At 52.2% G+C, this 13,482-nt stretch overlaps 1 protein-coding gene across 9 annotated transcripts in view; it reads left to right on the forward strand.

Moving 5' to 3' along the window:
* DISP3 (dispatched RND transporter family member 3) overlaps positions 1–13,226 on the forward strand; it is a 53,087-nt gene extending 39,861 nt beyond the window's left edge. For 8 of the 9 annotated variants that reach the window (XM_075437202.1, XM_075437203.1, XM_009938163.2 and 5 more), the window contains exon 21: positions 230–7,548. In XM_075437202.1, coding sequence (XP_075293317.1) covers positions 230–592 — 363 coding nt within the window. In that variant the 3' untranslated portion in view covers positions 593–7,548. Of the gene's footprint in view, positions 1–229; positions 7,549–13,115 lie in introns of those variants that run through there. The other variant, XM_075437209.1, reaches the window with a different exon arrangement.
* The last annotated feature ends 256 nt before the right edge of the window (positions 13,227–13,482 follow it).

The following is a 13,482-nucleotide window of genomic DNA, read 5'->3' on the forward strand; positions in this document are numbered from 1 at the left end:
AAAGCAGGCACAAAATCCATCAGATTTTGCCTCTACTGGGTTCTAACCTCATAGCTGTTTGCCCCAGTGTGCTCCATGACTGCATGAACTGTCCAGTCTGCACTCACACAGCGTCTTTGTCCTGGAGCAAGACCCCATGAGCTAAGCCACCCTCTCAAAGGCTAAAACATCAGCGCAGCCCCATGTGCTTGTCCCCACTCCCCCTTAACACTGCTGTACCTTCTGCCAGGACCCCACAGCGTGCCGCCAGTGGAGGACGATTGAAGCTGTCCGTCACGTGGGTGTGGCAATTGTCTCGAGCGCCGTCACCACCGTGATTGCCACCGTCCCGCTGTTCTTCTGCATCATTGCCCCTTTTGCCAAGTTTGGGAAGATTGTGGCCCTCAACACTGGAGTCTCCATCCTGTACACGTTAACTGTGAGCACAGCCCTGCTGAGCATCATGGGGCCTGGCACCTTCGTCCGCAGCAGGACTTCCTGCCTCAAGGCTGTGCTGGGGGTGCTTCTTGCTGGCCTGCTGGGTCTATGCATCTGCTTCGCCCTGCTGAAGAGTGGATTTAAGATCCCTCTGCCTAATGGGACAGCCCTGTAGAGCCTATGCGAAGAGCCACATGCTCTGTCCTCTTGCTCCTTTCTTTTTTTCTTTTTTTTAAAGGATATTTTTTGTAAGAAAAAAAAAGAGGAAAAAAATCCCATTTTTCCAGAAGTTTTTCAACTCCAGATGCACTTTATTTTCTAATGGGTTTTGCTCTAAACTTGTATTTATTTTGGGTAGTGATGAATAGATGACGGACAGTAAGGGCTGCCCAGGGAATGCCTCAGCCCATGAGCAGGAGGAGAGGAGGTCTCCTTCTCTCAATTTTCTTTCTGCTTTTCCTTTTTTCTTTTTTTCTTTTTTTTTTCTTTCCAAATGAACAGAGCTTTCTGGAACCGCAAAGCTAAAAGGGGAGAAGTTGGGAAGGCCATCTGATCCTTTTCAAAACCTTTTCCTCTGTCCCTCCCTTCCCCTTGGCCAGGGTCAGCATTGCAACGATCACTCTTGAGGTGATGTCCTACCCCCACGCCAAGCCTATGCCTCATTACCTGAGCCTCTGAAAACAGCAGTGAGCTGTTGGACAGGCCAGGGAAATAGCGTTGTCTGGACCCCTTTGCCATGCCCTGTGCCTAAGCTAGACCAGCAGTGAACTTGCTGTACAGGAGTTCTTATGGGGGCATTGTGGGATCCAGATAAAGATGTTGGGTGGCACCACTTGCAGTGACCTTCTTTCATTGTTCACGGGGTCATCAGGACACATGGCTTTCCCCTTCTTTCTGACCGGACAGCGCACCTTTTGCTGGGATCTCTTGGGTATGTGAACAGCCATCAGGAATGCAACTGGTGCCCGCAGTGGCCTGCCCTCCTCTTCCTCATTGCAGTAGTGAGGCCAAGGCAGTATTGATGCCCAGTCCCACCTTGTGCTAAGTGTGTGACCTTGCCAGTCACTACCTCTGCTCTTCATGGCAGGGAAAAAACAGACAGCCTTGAGGTCCCTGCAGAGCCTTATGACATGGCAGTCAGCTTTTAGCCTGAGTGCGAGCCACCTACTGAGGCCAGGTAGAGCCCATGCCTGGTGGCATGCACAGATGAACAGTGGTGCATCCTCTGTGGCGGCTTAGAGACACCCTTCATTATGGAGACACGAGGGCAGCGGAGCTTCAGCCTGCGGCTGCTGCCTGCTCAGAGCAGATGGCTTATATTAAAGTAAAATGAAATCGCAAACTGGTGCCATTAACAAGTACATTTTAAGCATCACTGACTCTATCATATTTTAAAAAATTGAAATAGCTAAGTGTGTGCATTGATATGCAGCACATCTGGTCCTTGGCAGAAAGGGAGGGGTTGGGCCCACTGGGAGATGCATTAAATGTTATTTACGTTGGCAACAAAAGGATAGCTAAGGAGAATCTCCATCCTTTATTGCATGCGGGGGAAAATCTAGTGACAAAGGATAAGGAAAAGGCTGAGGTACTTCATGCCTTCTTTGGCTCAGTCTTTAATGTAAGACCAGTTGTTCTCTGGGTACCTAGCCCCATGAGCTGACAGACAGGGACAGGGAGCATAATGGAGCCCCCATAATCCAAGGGGAAGTGCAATGATGTTGCTTTGGTGTAGTGACCTGCTGCACCACTTAGATACACACAAGTCTGTGGGCCCAGATGGGGTCCACCTGAGGGTATGGAGGGAGCTGGTGGATGTGCTTGCCAAGCCACTTTAAATCATCTATCAGCAGTCCTGCCTAACTGGGGAGGTCCCAGTTGATTGGAAGTTAGACAACTACAAGAAGGGCCAGAAGGAGGATCTGGGGGAACTAGAGGCCTGTCAGTCTGACCTTGGTGCCAGGGAAGGTTATGGAGCAGATCATCCTGAGTGCCATCACACAGCACATACAGGACAACCAGGCGATCAGGCCCAGTCAGCATGGGTTTATGAAATGCCAGGTCCTGCTTGACTAACCTGATCTCCTATGACAAGGTGGTCTGCTTAGTGGATGAGGGAAGGGCTGTGGATGTTGTCTACCTAGACTTTAGGAAAGCCTTTGACATCATTTCCCACAGCATTCTCCTGGAGAAAGTGGCTGCTTATGGCTTTGATGGACATATTCTTTGCTGGGTAAAAAACTAGCTGGATGGCTGAGCCCAAAGAGTGGTGGTGAATTGAGTTGGATCCAGTTGGCGGTCAGTCACAAGTGGTGTTCCCCAGGGCTCAGTACTGAGGCCAGTTGCGTTTAATATCTTTATCAATGATCTGGATGAAGGGATCGAGTGCATCCTCAGTAAGTTTGCAGATGACACCAAGTTGGGCGGGAGTGTTGGTCTGTTTGAGGGGAGGAAGGCTCTGCAGGGGGATCTGGACAGGCTGGATCAAGGGACCAAGGCCGATTGTACGAGATCCAACAAGGCTCAGTGCTGGGTCCTGCACTTGGGTTGCAGTGCTACAGGCTTGGGGAAGACTGGTTGGAAAGTTACCCGGTGGAAAAAGACCCAGGGTGTTGGTTGACATCTGGCTGAACATGAGCTGACAGTGTGCCCAGGTGGCCAAGAAGGCTGATAGCACCCTGGCTTGTATCAGAAATAGTGTGGCCAGAAGGACTAGGGCAGTGATCATCCCCCTGTATTTGGCACTGGTGAGGCCGCACCTTGAGCGCTGTGTGCAGCTTTGGGCCCCTCACTACAAGAATGACATTGAGGGGCTGGAGCATGTCCAGAGAAGAGCAGCAAGGCCGGTGAAGGGTCTAGAGGACAGGTCCTGTGAGCAGCAGCTGAGGGAACTGGGGTTGTTCAGTCTGGAGAAAAGGAGACTGAGGGGAGACCTCATCGCTCTCTATAACTACCTGAAAGGAGGTTGTAGTGAGGCAGGTGTTGGCCTCTTCGCCTAAGTAAAAGCAGTAGGATGAGAGGAAACAGCCTCAAGTTGCACCGGGGGGTGTTTAGACTGGATGTTAAGAAAAATGCCTTCACTGAAAGGATTATCAAGATTTGGAACAAGTTGCCCAGGGAAGTGGTTGAGTCACCATCTTTGGAAGCAGTTAAAAGATGTGTAGATGTGGTGCTTAGGCACATGGTTTAGTAGGACTTGGCAGTGCTAGGTGAACAGTTAGACTTGATGATCTCAGAGGTCTTTTCCAACCTAAACAACTCTGTGATTCTAGGGATGCCAATAGAGGGGAGTGGCCAGAACACAGCCTGACTCCGTTTGTTTGCAGACACCATGTCCCTGGTGGCTTTGTGTTCTCTGTCTGGATTAACTCCCTTTTTAAGAAGGAAGTTCCAGGAAGCCCATCCCCATTACCAGCCGAGTTCTGGAGACTGTGCTGCTGAGACAGACCAGCAGCTGCTTCTGCCTGGCTCAGCGTATCTCCACTCTGATCCCTGCCAGTTGTACACCTTCACATCGTTATTATCCCTGTGAAACTGAATCAGATGTTTGTTCCTAAAGTAGGTTCCACGAGGTGTCAGCTGAAGAGAGGACTGCCAGGACAGGACGCTCGTTGATGCCAGGGGAAATCTAGAGCAATCCTGCTGCAGGCAGTGAGGGTGGTGAGAGCACGAGCAGAGCAGACCTGGTTTCTTCCTTGTCATCCTGTGGTGCAGCTGAGTCACCCCTTCCTACAGAGTGTTAAATGTTCCTTGACACCTACCTCTGATCTGCACCAGTTCCTTCATAAATGAACCCCATGCCCATGAATAAATGGTTCTGGAGAGGATTTTTGACTGTCCTTAAGCTGTGCTGCTTTGGTGGCTGCTGTGCACAGTTCAGCCCCAACATTGATCTGTAAGCAATGTTTTTCCCTGTGTCCATTCTCCAAATTTAATTACTAGTGGTTCCCTGACCTCTGCTAAGTGGCAATGAGTGTAGAGGGCAGTGTGCTGATGATCTACAGCCCCATGAGACCCGCGGGGGTACTGCAGGGGACAGCAAGGTAGCCCTAGTCCTGCTGCCAAGGATGCTCTGGCTGGCAGCTTGACCTGAATTTAGCTAATGCTTTAAACTCCTTAGGGTGATTAAAGCTGATGGATATTTCCAGGTCACCAGACACACGAAAAAGGTGCGAAGTGCACCCTTAGAGGAAGTTCCTCCTCCTGTGAGCATGAAGAAACCTTGAAATGTCTTTGAGATAAGGCATAGATGTGCTTTGAATCCTGCAAAGTTTAAAGGTCCTTTAAGCCCCTGGTGTCCTGTTTGTGCTCACTAGAAAGAGGCTATGTCAGCCCCCCATCTCCAGAGTGATTCTGGACACACCATGCTGGGACCATTCATTCAGCCAGTCTTGGAAGGCAAAGATTAATTTCAAAGTAAAGGAAAACCTTTTATCTCCCTTGGGTCTGATCTGGCAGTGTGTGATCTGCAGATAAAAATAACAGAGTTCTTGGCACCTGACAGGGTCTGTCCTGTTTTCTGGAGCGGGCAGGGGAAAGGACAAGCTCTCATTTTCCTTCCTCTTCCCTGGCCAGCCCAGGCTCGCTCAGTGCAGAAGGGCTGGCTGGCAGGAGCGGGGCAGGGCACTGCCAAGGTGGTACTGGGAGAGCAACAGCTGGAGCGATTCAGAAAGGAAAATCAGAGCCTGAGATGAGTGCAGAGCTGTAGCAGATGTTTCATAAAGGCATAATGAGGAGATTGTGCCCCTCCAGCGAGGAAACTGAGGCAAGGAGAGGAGGAGGAGCTTACTCCGGATTGTGGTTGGATGGCAGAAGAGCCAGGACATGATCCTAGGTGATGATTTTCACTGCAAGGAGCCACTGGATGTTGGTAAGCTGAAAACTTTATTAAACATAGTCATGACCCTTGTCTTAAGTTCTGAATAGACATTTGCCCTATCGCCATTTCACTCTGCAGAGCTCTGTTGTCAGGGTGGCTGGTGCTTTCTCCTTGTGCTGTAGAGTGAGAGACTTACAGGTGGGGCCCAGCCCTCCCCAAAATGCTTACAGCACCCTGATCTCCCCAAGCATCTGTGGAGACAATAGATCGGTAGCAGATGTGTACATCCATCTCCATGCAGGCAGCGTCCTTGGGATTAGAAAATATTCATGAAGTTATAGAGGTAAGAAGACGGATGGGTTTATCTGAGCAAACGCGAAGGTGGGGCCGACAGCCCTGCTGGGAATCGGTGCTCCGAGGCAGATGCTTGTAGTAATAAAAAGCAAGGCCTCACCTGTCTGGCACTGTTCCTGGAGCAGATGCTTGCCCTAAATTAATTCCTCCCACATCTCTGCCTGTCTTCTTTCTCTGATGACTCCTCTCTTTCACGGACCATCTCTTGGGCCCTGTTCTATTGCTGAGCAAGGTTCAGCCTTCTCCGTGGTAGATGCTTCTGCCTAAGGTGCACACAGAGTCTGGACTAAAAGTGGCTGGAGATTGTCTCAGGGAGAATTTCTCAGGCAGAGGAAGCTAGGGAGTTAAAATGCTTCATACGAAGCTGTCAGTTTTGATGTTTTTAAACAGTAGAACACAGCAGACCAGCCTTACGTGCTCCAATTTTCCGTTTCAAAGCAATTCAAAAGAAATGTACACGAGTTCTTAGTTACAGCACACTGTAATAGAATATTTGTTAGCTGCCCACTCCTTTATTTCTAGTAAATCCTGTTTTGAGGGTTATATTGTGGAAAAGCTGATGTTAATGTTTCGGGACAAGGGTCATTCTGAAACTGTGCAGTCTCCTACAAACTGGAGCGGGTCCTGTCCTGAACAGAAGCTCTCTCCCTGCCAGCCCAGGGTGGTCACGGAAGGGCGCTGCTCCCGGGTGCTGAAGCACTGTGATGCATGCACAGAGCTGGTGTTGCTGCTCCTTGCCTTCAGTGGAGCTGCGGAGTGAGTTCAAGGCTCCCCATGGCTGTGGATACTCGGAGAGAGTCTCTGCTCACAACAGCCATGTCAAAATCAGCTTTGGAGGGAGGAGGAACAGAGCTGACAGGATTTGCAAAGGTCAGTGTCAGAGGAAGGACTAGGCTCAGGTCTCCTCAGTATTTCCTTATGTTGTGATGCCTCTTGAGGCGCTGGGTTCACGCGGGGTCTGTGCAGGCAACTGGGGCATCAGGTTTGGCCACTGACCTCGGCAGTTCCAAAGGCTGCAGATGCTGAAAGGGGAGCAGTGGCTGAGCTGGGCTGTGTTCCTCAGTCCCTGATGGATCTGAAACTATGCCAGAGCAAAGGCAGCCTGAGCAATGTCCCCAAGGAGAAGGACGTGTGGCATGCTTACAGAGTTACCGGGGCACTGATAACGGTGGTGTGGATGCAGTGGTCTCTGGAGAGCCCTGGCTTTGTCTCCGCTGGAGCAAACTGGGATGTTGCTGTATGTCGTGGTGTCTAATTCTTTTAGCTTGACCTGCACTGAATTTTCTTACTAGAGCAGCCTGCCTTCCTGGAGGGTTATAAAAGGCTTTTTATTTAAGCCTGTAACATGTATAAATCCTCCCACACTGTCCACCAAGGAAGCTGTGCTGATTGATTTGCAGCCACGCAGGACAAATTCACAGTCTCTTGGTTACTTTTTCCAAAATCACTCCTCACCCCAGACAGCACGCAAGCCACAGTTCACAGGTTTTTCAAAGGCCTCTAACTGCTCTGCCCTGGTTTAGTACCCAGAGTCCAGGAGCTAAGAGTCTCTCAAGGCCTGTCTCTATCCTGAGGACATAGTTGTTTGGCTTTCTCCTCTCTGCTCCTCCTTTGGGCATTTGCTGGGGGGGACGGGAGGGCGATGGCCAAGAGCAGAGCCAGAGCACCAAGCAGATAAGCAGAAAGGTTTGCAGGGGGAAACAGAAGAGAACAAATGGGAGGGAGGATGGTGCAGAAGCCAAGGGGAGAAGAGGTGTGAGCACCCCAAGGACAGAGGGAGGGCGGGCACTGCTGTTTCACCATGTCGTGTGCGGACCTTAGAGTATCGGTTCTCAGAGTGATGTAGCACAATTCCTGATGTAACGTATACATGTTACTTTTGTAAGTTGTCTCCTACCCTCACTATTTTCGATGTTCCTTGATTTTTGGAGACTGTTGTAAATAAAAAGATTTTGACATTGGCACGTTTGGATCCCTCGCTTATCACCATGTCACTGTTGCACGTACACGTAGTGCTGGACAGAGTGGCACTGACAGGTTACGTGTGGTGTGTGGAAGTAACGCAGCGGGCATGAGGCCATAGCACCAGTTCCCAGTGAGCACAAGATTGTCTACTCCTGCTGTTGAAATTGGGCCCTTTGAAGCCAGCTTACACATCCAGAAAAGCTGACAGCCTGGAAAAGCCAGCTCTGCATCCCACACAAGTCTGCAAGAGGGCTGGCTCGAGCGAGAGCTTTAGCCAGGTTTTGTGGAGGCCTTTTACTCCTCCGTTCCATCTTCTGCTTCTTCCAGTGCATGAAGATGGCACTTCTGCGCTGACTCTGCAAGAAGGGGATTCATCTGCCCGCTGCTGCAGCACCGCCGGTTCTCACAACACACAATGCCTGGCATGAACCTGTGATCAAGGTTTTGTCTCTGTGTCTTGTGCTGCAGCAGCAAAGTGCTACTCTGCACCTCCCAGGAGCACGCTGAACTGATGCATGCAGAGGCCAGAGGCAGGATAGGAGGAGATGCAGGCATTTACCTGTCTTTGCAGGCACGCTGAGCGAGGTTTGCTCCCTGCACCTTCCCATTTGGGTGTGCTCGTGCTACCCAGCAGTGACACTGCTGGGAAGGACAGCACCGACAGCACATCACAGCAAAAACCTCCCGTGTTTTCGAACCCTTACTTCTGTGGATGAGGCCAAAGTTACTGGTGAAACCCCTGTAGTAATAAATACCAGCAAGGCTCAGGATCACAGTCTGATGGATAAGAAAAAATGTGGTATCCACAGGAAGGAGGAATGGGGTCCCTTTAATGAGAAGCTGGGGATTGCAGGTCGGAGAAGGTTTATGCTCAAGCCTGCTGTGGGGCAGTTGCCAAGCAAGGCTGGAAGAGGGTTGGTTTTGGCTACAAACTCAGCTCCTTGTCCCAAAACCAGGCACCATGGGCACTCCCTTGGATGCTGGCGGGGAGCTGTGTGTGGGCTATAGACCACGGAGGAGGCAGGTTTGCTCTGAGTTTGCAGGACAGCCTGGCAGCAGTGAGTGCCTGGGGCTGCCAAAAGCGGGGATGGGGGCACGGGAAAGGGTAACCTGCAGAACGGCAGCCGCAGACACAGGCAGAGCTGGGCAGGGTTTCTGTGGCCCCTTCGGAAAATGGCTGCTGGGCTGGGGGAGGGTGTTGGGCAGGGGTTAAGGGGCTCAGAGGATGGATTAGGTGGGGGGACAGCTGCTCCCTCATTTCAGGCTGGCAGAGGCGGGAAGGAATCGCGTTTCCCTGTGCGGCAGCCTGTCCGTGCTGGGCTGCTGGCTTGGCCGCCATGCTAACCCCGACGGTTCACACTCCGAAACCTCCTGCCTGTGGTGTGGCAGAGCCCCATCTCTGCTGCCAGGCCAGCGAGTCCGCTGTGAAGTCTTCATTACGCACAGCCGCTTCCCCCGGCCTTACAGAACCATAGAATAGTTTGGGTTGGAAGGGACCTTAAAGACCACCTGGTTCCAACCCGCTGCCATGAGCAGGGACATCTTCCACCAGCCCAGGCTGCTCAGAGCTTCATCCAACCTGGGCTGCCGTGAGGCTGCACCCCAGCAGCGTCTCAGGGTGCTGCAGCGGGGGCACCCCGCGCCCCTTCCCGCCCCGAAACCAGCCCCGAGCCCCGGCTCTGGGCTCTGAGACGGAGAAGGGAGGGCAGGAGGGAGGGAGGGAGGCTGCGGCTGTTCCTCCGTCCTCGGGTCAGCGAGGGACGGGGCGGGGCTCGGCAGCGCCCCTTGTTGGGGGGGGGCGCAGGTGCGGCCGCCACCTCATCAGGGCGTCCCCTCAGCGGCTGAGGGGAGCTGGCTGCTTCCGCCGCGGCGGGTCGCGACACGACACGACACGGTGTCGCCTCGGGTGAGTGGTCCCCCCTCGGGATGGGGTCTGTCCCCTCAGGGCCCTGCCGTGCCGCCTCCGCTCTGGGTGCTGCCCCGGGGCGCTCTCCGAGGGGGGTTCGGCCTCTCCCGGCCTCGGGGCAGCGCCGGGCCCGCTCCCCGTCCCCCTCTCCCGGGCTGCAGCAATAGGGAGCTTTTACACCTTACTCTCGCCTGCCTCAGCCGCGCTGATGAAAGCATGGCGCTCCCGGGTTTTTAATTTGTGGTTTTTTTTCCACACAATCCTGAGCACGCTGTGCTGGTTGCCTCTCGCCACGCTCCCTGCCCCGTGTGCGGTGCCTATGGGGACGTCGCCCTGCGTGGGCCGGGGCCGGTTTCTGCGCAGCCCCGTGGCTCATTATCCACCGCCGAGGAGCTCGGGAGCAGTCTTCTCCCTCTGATGATTGACACAAAGGTCAGTCAGAGAGGATGACTCGCTCCCTTCCCTTCCCTTCCCTGGCAATTTGTCACCCTGCGGATGACACGTCTTTGTGGCTCCTCGAGCAGCGAGCAGAGCTTTGGCAGACCGGTGGGCAGCTGTGCCTCTGGGATGCTCTTTTTTTACCCTCGTCGCTGTTTATTCAGCCATTCTGTGCTCCCCAGAGGCCTGAAGATGGTGATGAGCAAAAGGCGGAGGGGCTGGGTGCCAGGCTTTCCTCTGCTCTAAGCCAGCTCAGAAGCTGAAGTGAGCCCAAAACAGTGGGAACTTGGAAGGTCTGTGGATCACGTTTCTCTGAGTGTTGGCCCACAATGCCTATTTCTTGTTGGCTTTTTTCTTTTTTTATTTTGCTTAAGTTAGAGCAAGTTTATCTCCCCGAGAGCTCAGCATGAAAACATGTTTCAGACTGCTGCATGGAACAAGCAGTAGGAAGGGCCAGGGAGCTTGGTGCCACCTGGATGGGCGTTTTGGCAGGGCGAAAAGCCATGGAGGAGCCTGGACAGGAATACGTCCTGAAGTGTATTGGGCTGGAGAGGGAAAGGTTGCAAAAGATTTGGGTTTGAAACCTGGATTTGAAGTAGAGAAGCCCTTTTGCCGGGTGGGGTTGTGTATGTGTCAGTCTTGGGGGGATGGATTCATCAGCCAGTGAAATGCAGCCATGGCTGGGCTGAAAGGCAGCTTCTGGTCAACAGCACTGTAAACAACCACTCGTGATGGGAAGTGGAGGAGGTTGAATTAAATTACAAATAGGTTGTGATTTAGGCAGACAGTCAGAATGCCCTCCATCTTTAATACAAAAGGTTCTGCTTGGGGAAATGGAAGTTGTGGCAAGGATGCAGGCTGCTAAGGGGTGAATAAGGGCAGGGAGGGGAGGTGTGGGTAGCTCCTGCACATGGATTAGCCAAGCTGGTATACGGCTGAGAGGAAGGGTTGTGTAGCTGATCTGACAGAGTGCGGGCAGGGAGGCTGGGCACGTCCTCTTCTGCTGGAAGAAGACATGGCAGTCTCGGAGCCCCCAGAATGAGGGTGGGTGCGAGGACATCCAGTCACTGATGTGAGCTGACGTGTGGCACTGAGAGCGTTTGTGGCTTGGCTGGTTTTGGCAGGAAAGCAAGCAGCTCTTGCTACCACGTAACTGCTTTCAATGTTTGTTAGCTCATGTTCTGTGTTAGGCTCAGCTACAGGTGTGGGCACTGATGTCTCGTTCCCCATCACCAAAGAGCTCTGCAGCCTTGTTGGAGCACTGCAGGTGATGGGTGTTGGGTGATTAAGAAGTTCCCACATGAAACAAGGTGATCTGAGATTATTTACCTAACCAGACTGAACCCAGAGAATGCAGATGCGGGAGGGATGGAGACCCTTCACAGCCTGGGGCAGGGCAAACTCAGGGTGAGCTTTTAAAACAGCTGTGCAGAGGTGGGCTTTTTTTTCCTTACATGTTAATGACCTTTTCAATCAAATCTCTTGGTGCTGAGTGAGAAGTGCAAGGTGACTGCAAGGGAAGGTTGCATGTCTGTGCTAGGGCTTTTAATCCTTTCTAGCTGGTGGCCTCAGAGCTTTGTAGGGCTGTGTTGCGCTGGACAGACATATGGGAGGCAACAAGGACTTGGGTGTTCTCTCTTGAACTTGTTCCCGAACCCATCGGCTGGTTTGTGCAGGCTCCTGGGAGCCTTTCCCAAGATGTAAAGGCTTGGGCTTCCCCTGAGCTTTTTGCAAACTGACAAAGGAGTCGGGAAAACGAGCAGGTGAATTGATCAAGCAGTCAGCGCATAAGCTAATTGCCCACAAATGGCTGAGTCTGGACCAAAGTTTGTTGTCTCAGCATTGAGCACTGCCTGTCAGAACCACTCCATGCTATGAGGAGTGATGAGAGCCACAAGCCATCCCTTGGTGGCATTCAAGAGCATGATGAGTTTGCTGCCACCTGCCACAGCTGCTCTGCTTCAAGGAGTTATGACAATAATATATGGACAATATAGTTTTGTCACTAGAGGGAGAGCAGTGGTGGTTCATGTCCTTGAGTGTCTGTCACCTGGGCTTGTGGTCACTTCCTGAATGAGAGGCAGCCCAAGAGCACTGAAGGATCTGCTGCCTGTGGGATTTTCTTTCCAGCTTTTTATTTGAAGAAATGGAAGTTTCTGGCAAGAGAAACTCACTCTTAAACTGCAAGACTGCTCAAGGGAAGGTAGTGGTGAGGTGCTGCTTTGGTCATGTTTGCTGCCTTTACCCATTCTATCTTTGGTCCGTGCCCTCTGGCATGGTGACACAGCTCTGCCTGCAGACAGCTAAAACAGTGTTGGGGTCTGACTGAATTCTGTGAAAACTAGACCAGCTTTTTACTTTTCCTGCAAGAGCTATTGAGCTAGTTCTGGATGGTGCACAGTGCTCCCACTGTATGTTTTGGTCCTGATGACAGTTTCTCAGGCTGGCTGCAGAGGGGGGTGGGCTGATTTCTTTATTTTTTTAAAACCCTTGCAGTCTTCCTGAGAGTTCTAGTTTGTTGGAGATATAGGTGTGAATGAGCAGCACAGCTCTTGCCTGGTATTCATGTACCTCTCAAAGGAACCCCTATAAGGGAGTCAAAGGGTATACCCAGGCTGTTGTGAATGCCTGCAATGATAGTCATGATAAATCATGATAGCTTGCCAATGCTTTGTCTGTGTGTCTTTAAGCTTTATTTTTCCTGATGTAAAAATGGAAGTGGTATCTGTATCTAATGTGTGAGGCTATGACCTCAGTGAAACCCACTGATGGATGCTGCCAGAACACCCTCATGCATTATCTAAGGCTGCTCTGCAGAGGCTCTGTCCTTGCTGAGCTGACTGTTGTGCAGGCACCCTCGCCATGTCCTGGGGCTCTTGCTGCTGGCTGGGAATACAGGAAAGCTGCTCTTTCCTGGAGGCCTGGCTTACGCTGGCCACAGTGAAGCTTACGTGGGGAGAGAAAGCGTGCTCTGAACAGCCTCAGTGTGCGTTCAGGCGTCTGGTGTGGTGATGGATCATCTCTGACCTGCCAGTATGCAGTTACTATCTTCCGCCTGCTGCCAGAGGCTGAGTTTTGCTGGGCCTTGCTGCTTTGGAGCTTTAGAGCTGAGCAGTCTGTGCAGCTGGTAATAAACTTGAGATAAGAGCATGCCCTAGAAAGCACAGAGCAAACCACGTCAGACACCCAGCTAAGCATTAATTCTGTCCTCCACAGGTTATCATCGTGTGCTACCAAAGTCCACCACTGCTCTCCAGAAAACCTTCTCCCTGCTGTCTCATCTGCTGAGGCCATTTCTAATAACGCTAACTACAGAGCAGCAGATTCAGCTCCCTCCTGATGCACAGAGTCAAGTAAGTTTTTCCTCCAGTGCTGCTGCTCTGACCCCATTCCTGCCAAGCCAAGAAAGCTGCTTTACCCTGCTGGCTCTGATAACAAACCCTCCTTGCCCACCTAGCAGCTGGCTTCTGGGGGCACGCTGTGATGGTAGCTGTGCTGCGGCAGCTCCCAGCAGGGTTAACAGGGTGCCGAGACACATGGGACAGAGCTGGGACAGCTCGGCAGGCAGAAGGACGCTCCCTGT

This window comes from Opisthocomus hoazin, chromosome 16, assembly GCF_030867145.1.
Source record: "Opisthocomus hoazin isolate bOpiHoa1 chromosome 16, bOpiHoa1.hap1, whole genome shotgun sequence".
NCBI classification, from domain to species: Eukaryota; Metazoa; Chordata; class Aves; order Opisthocomiformes; family Opisthocomidae; genus Opisthocomus; species Opisthocomus hoazin.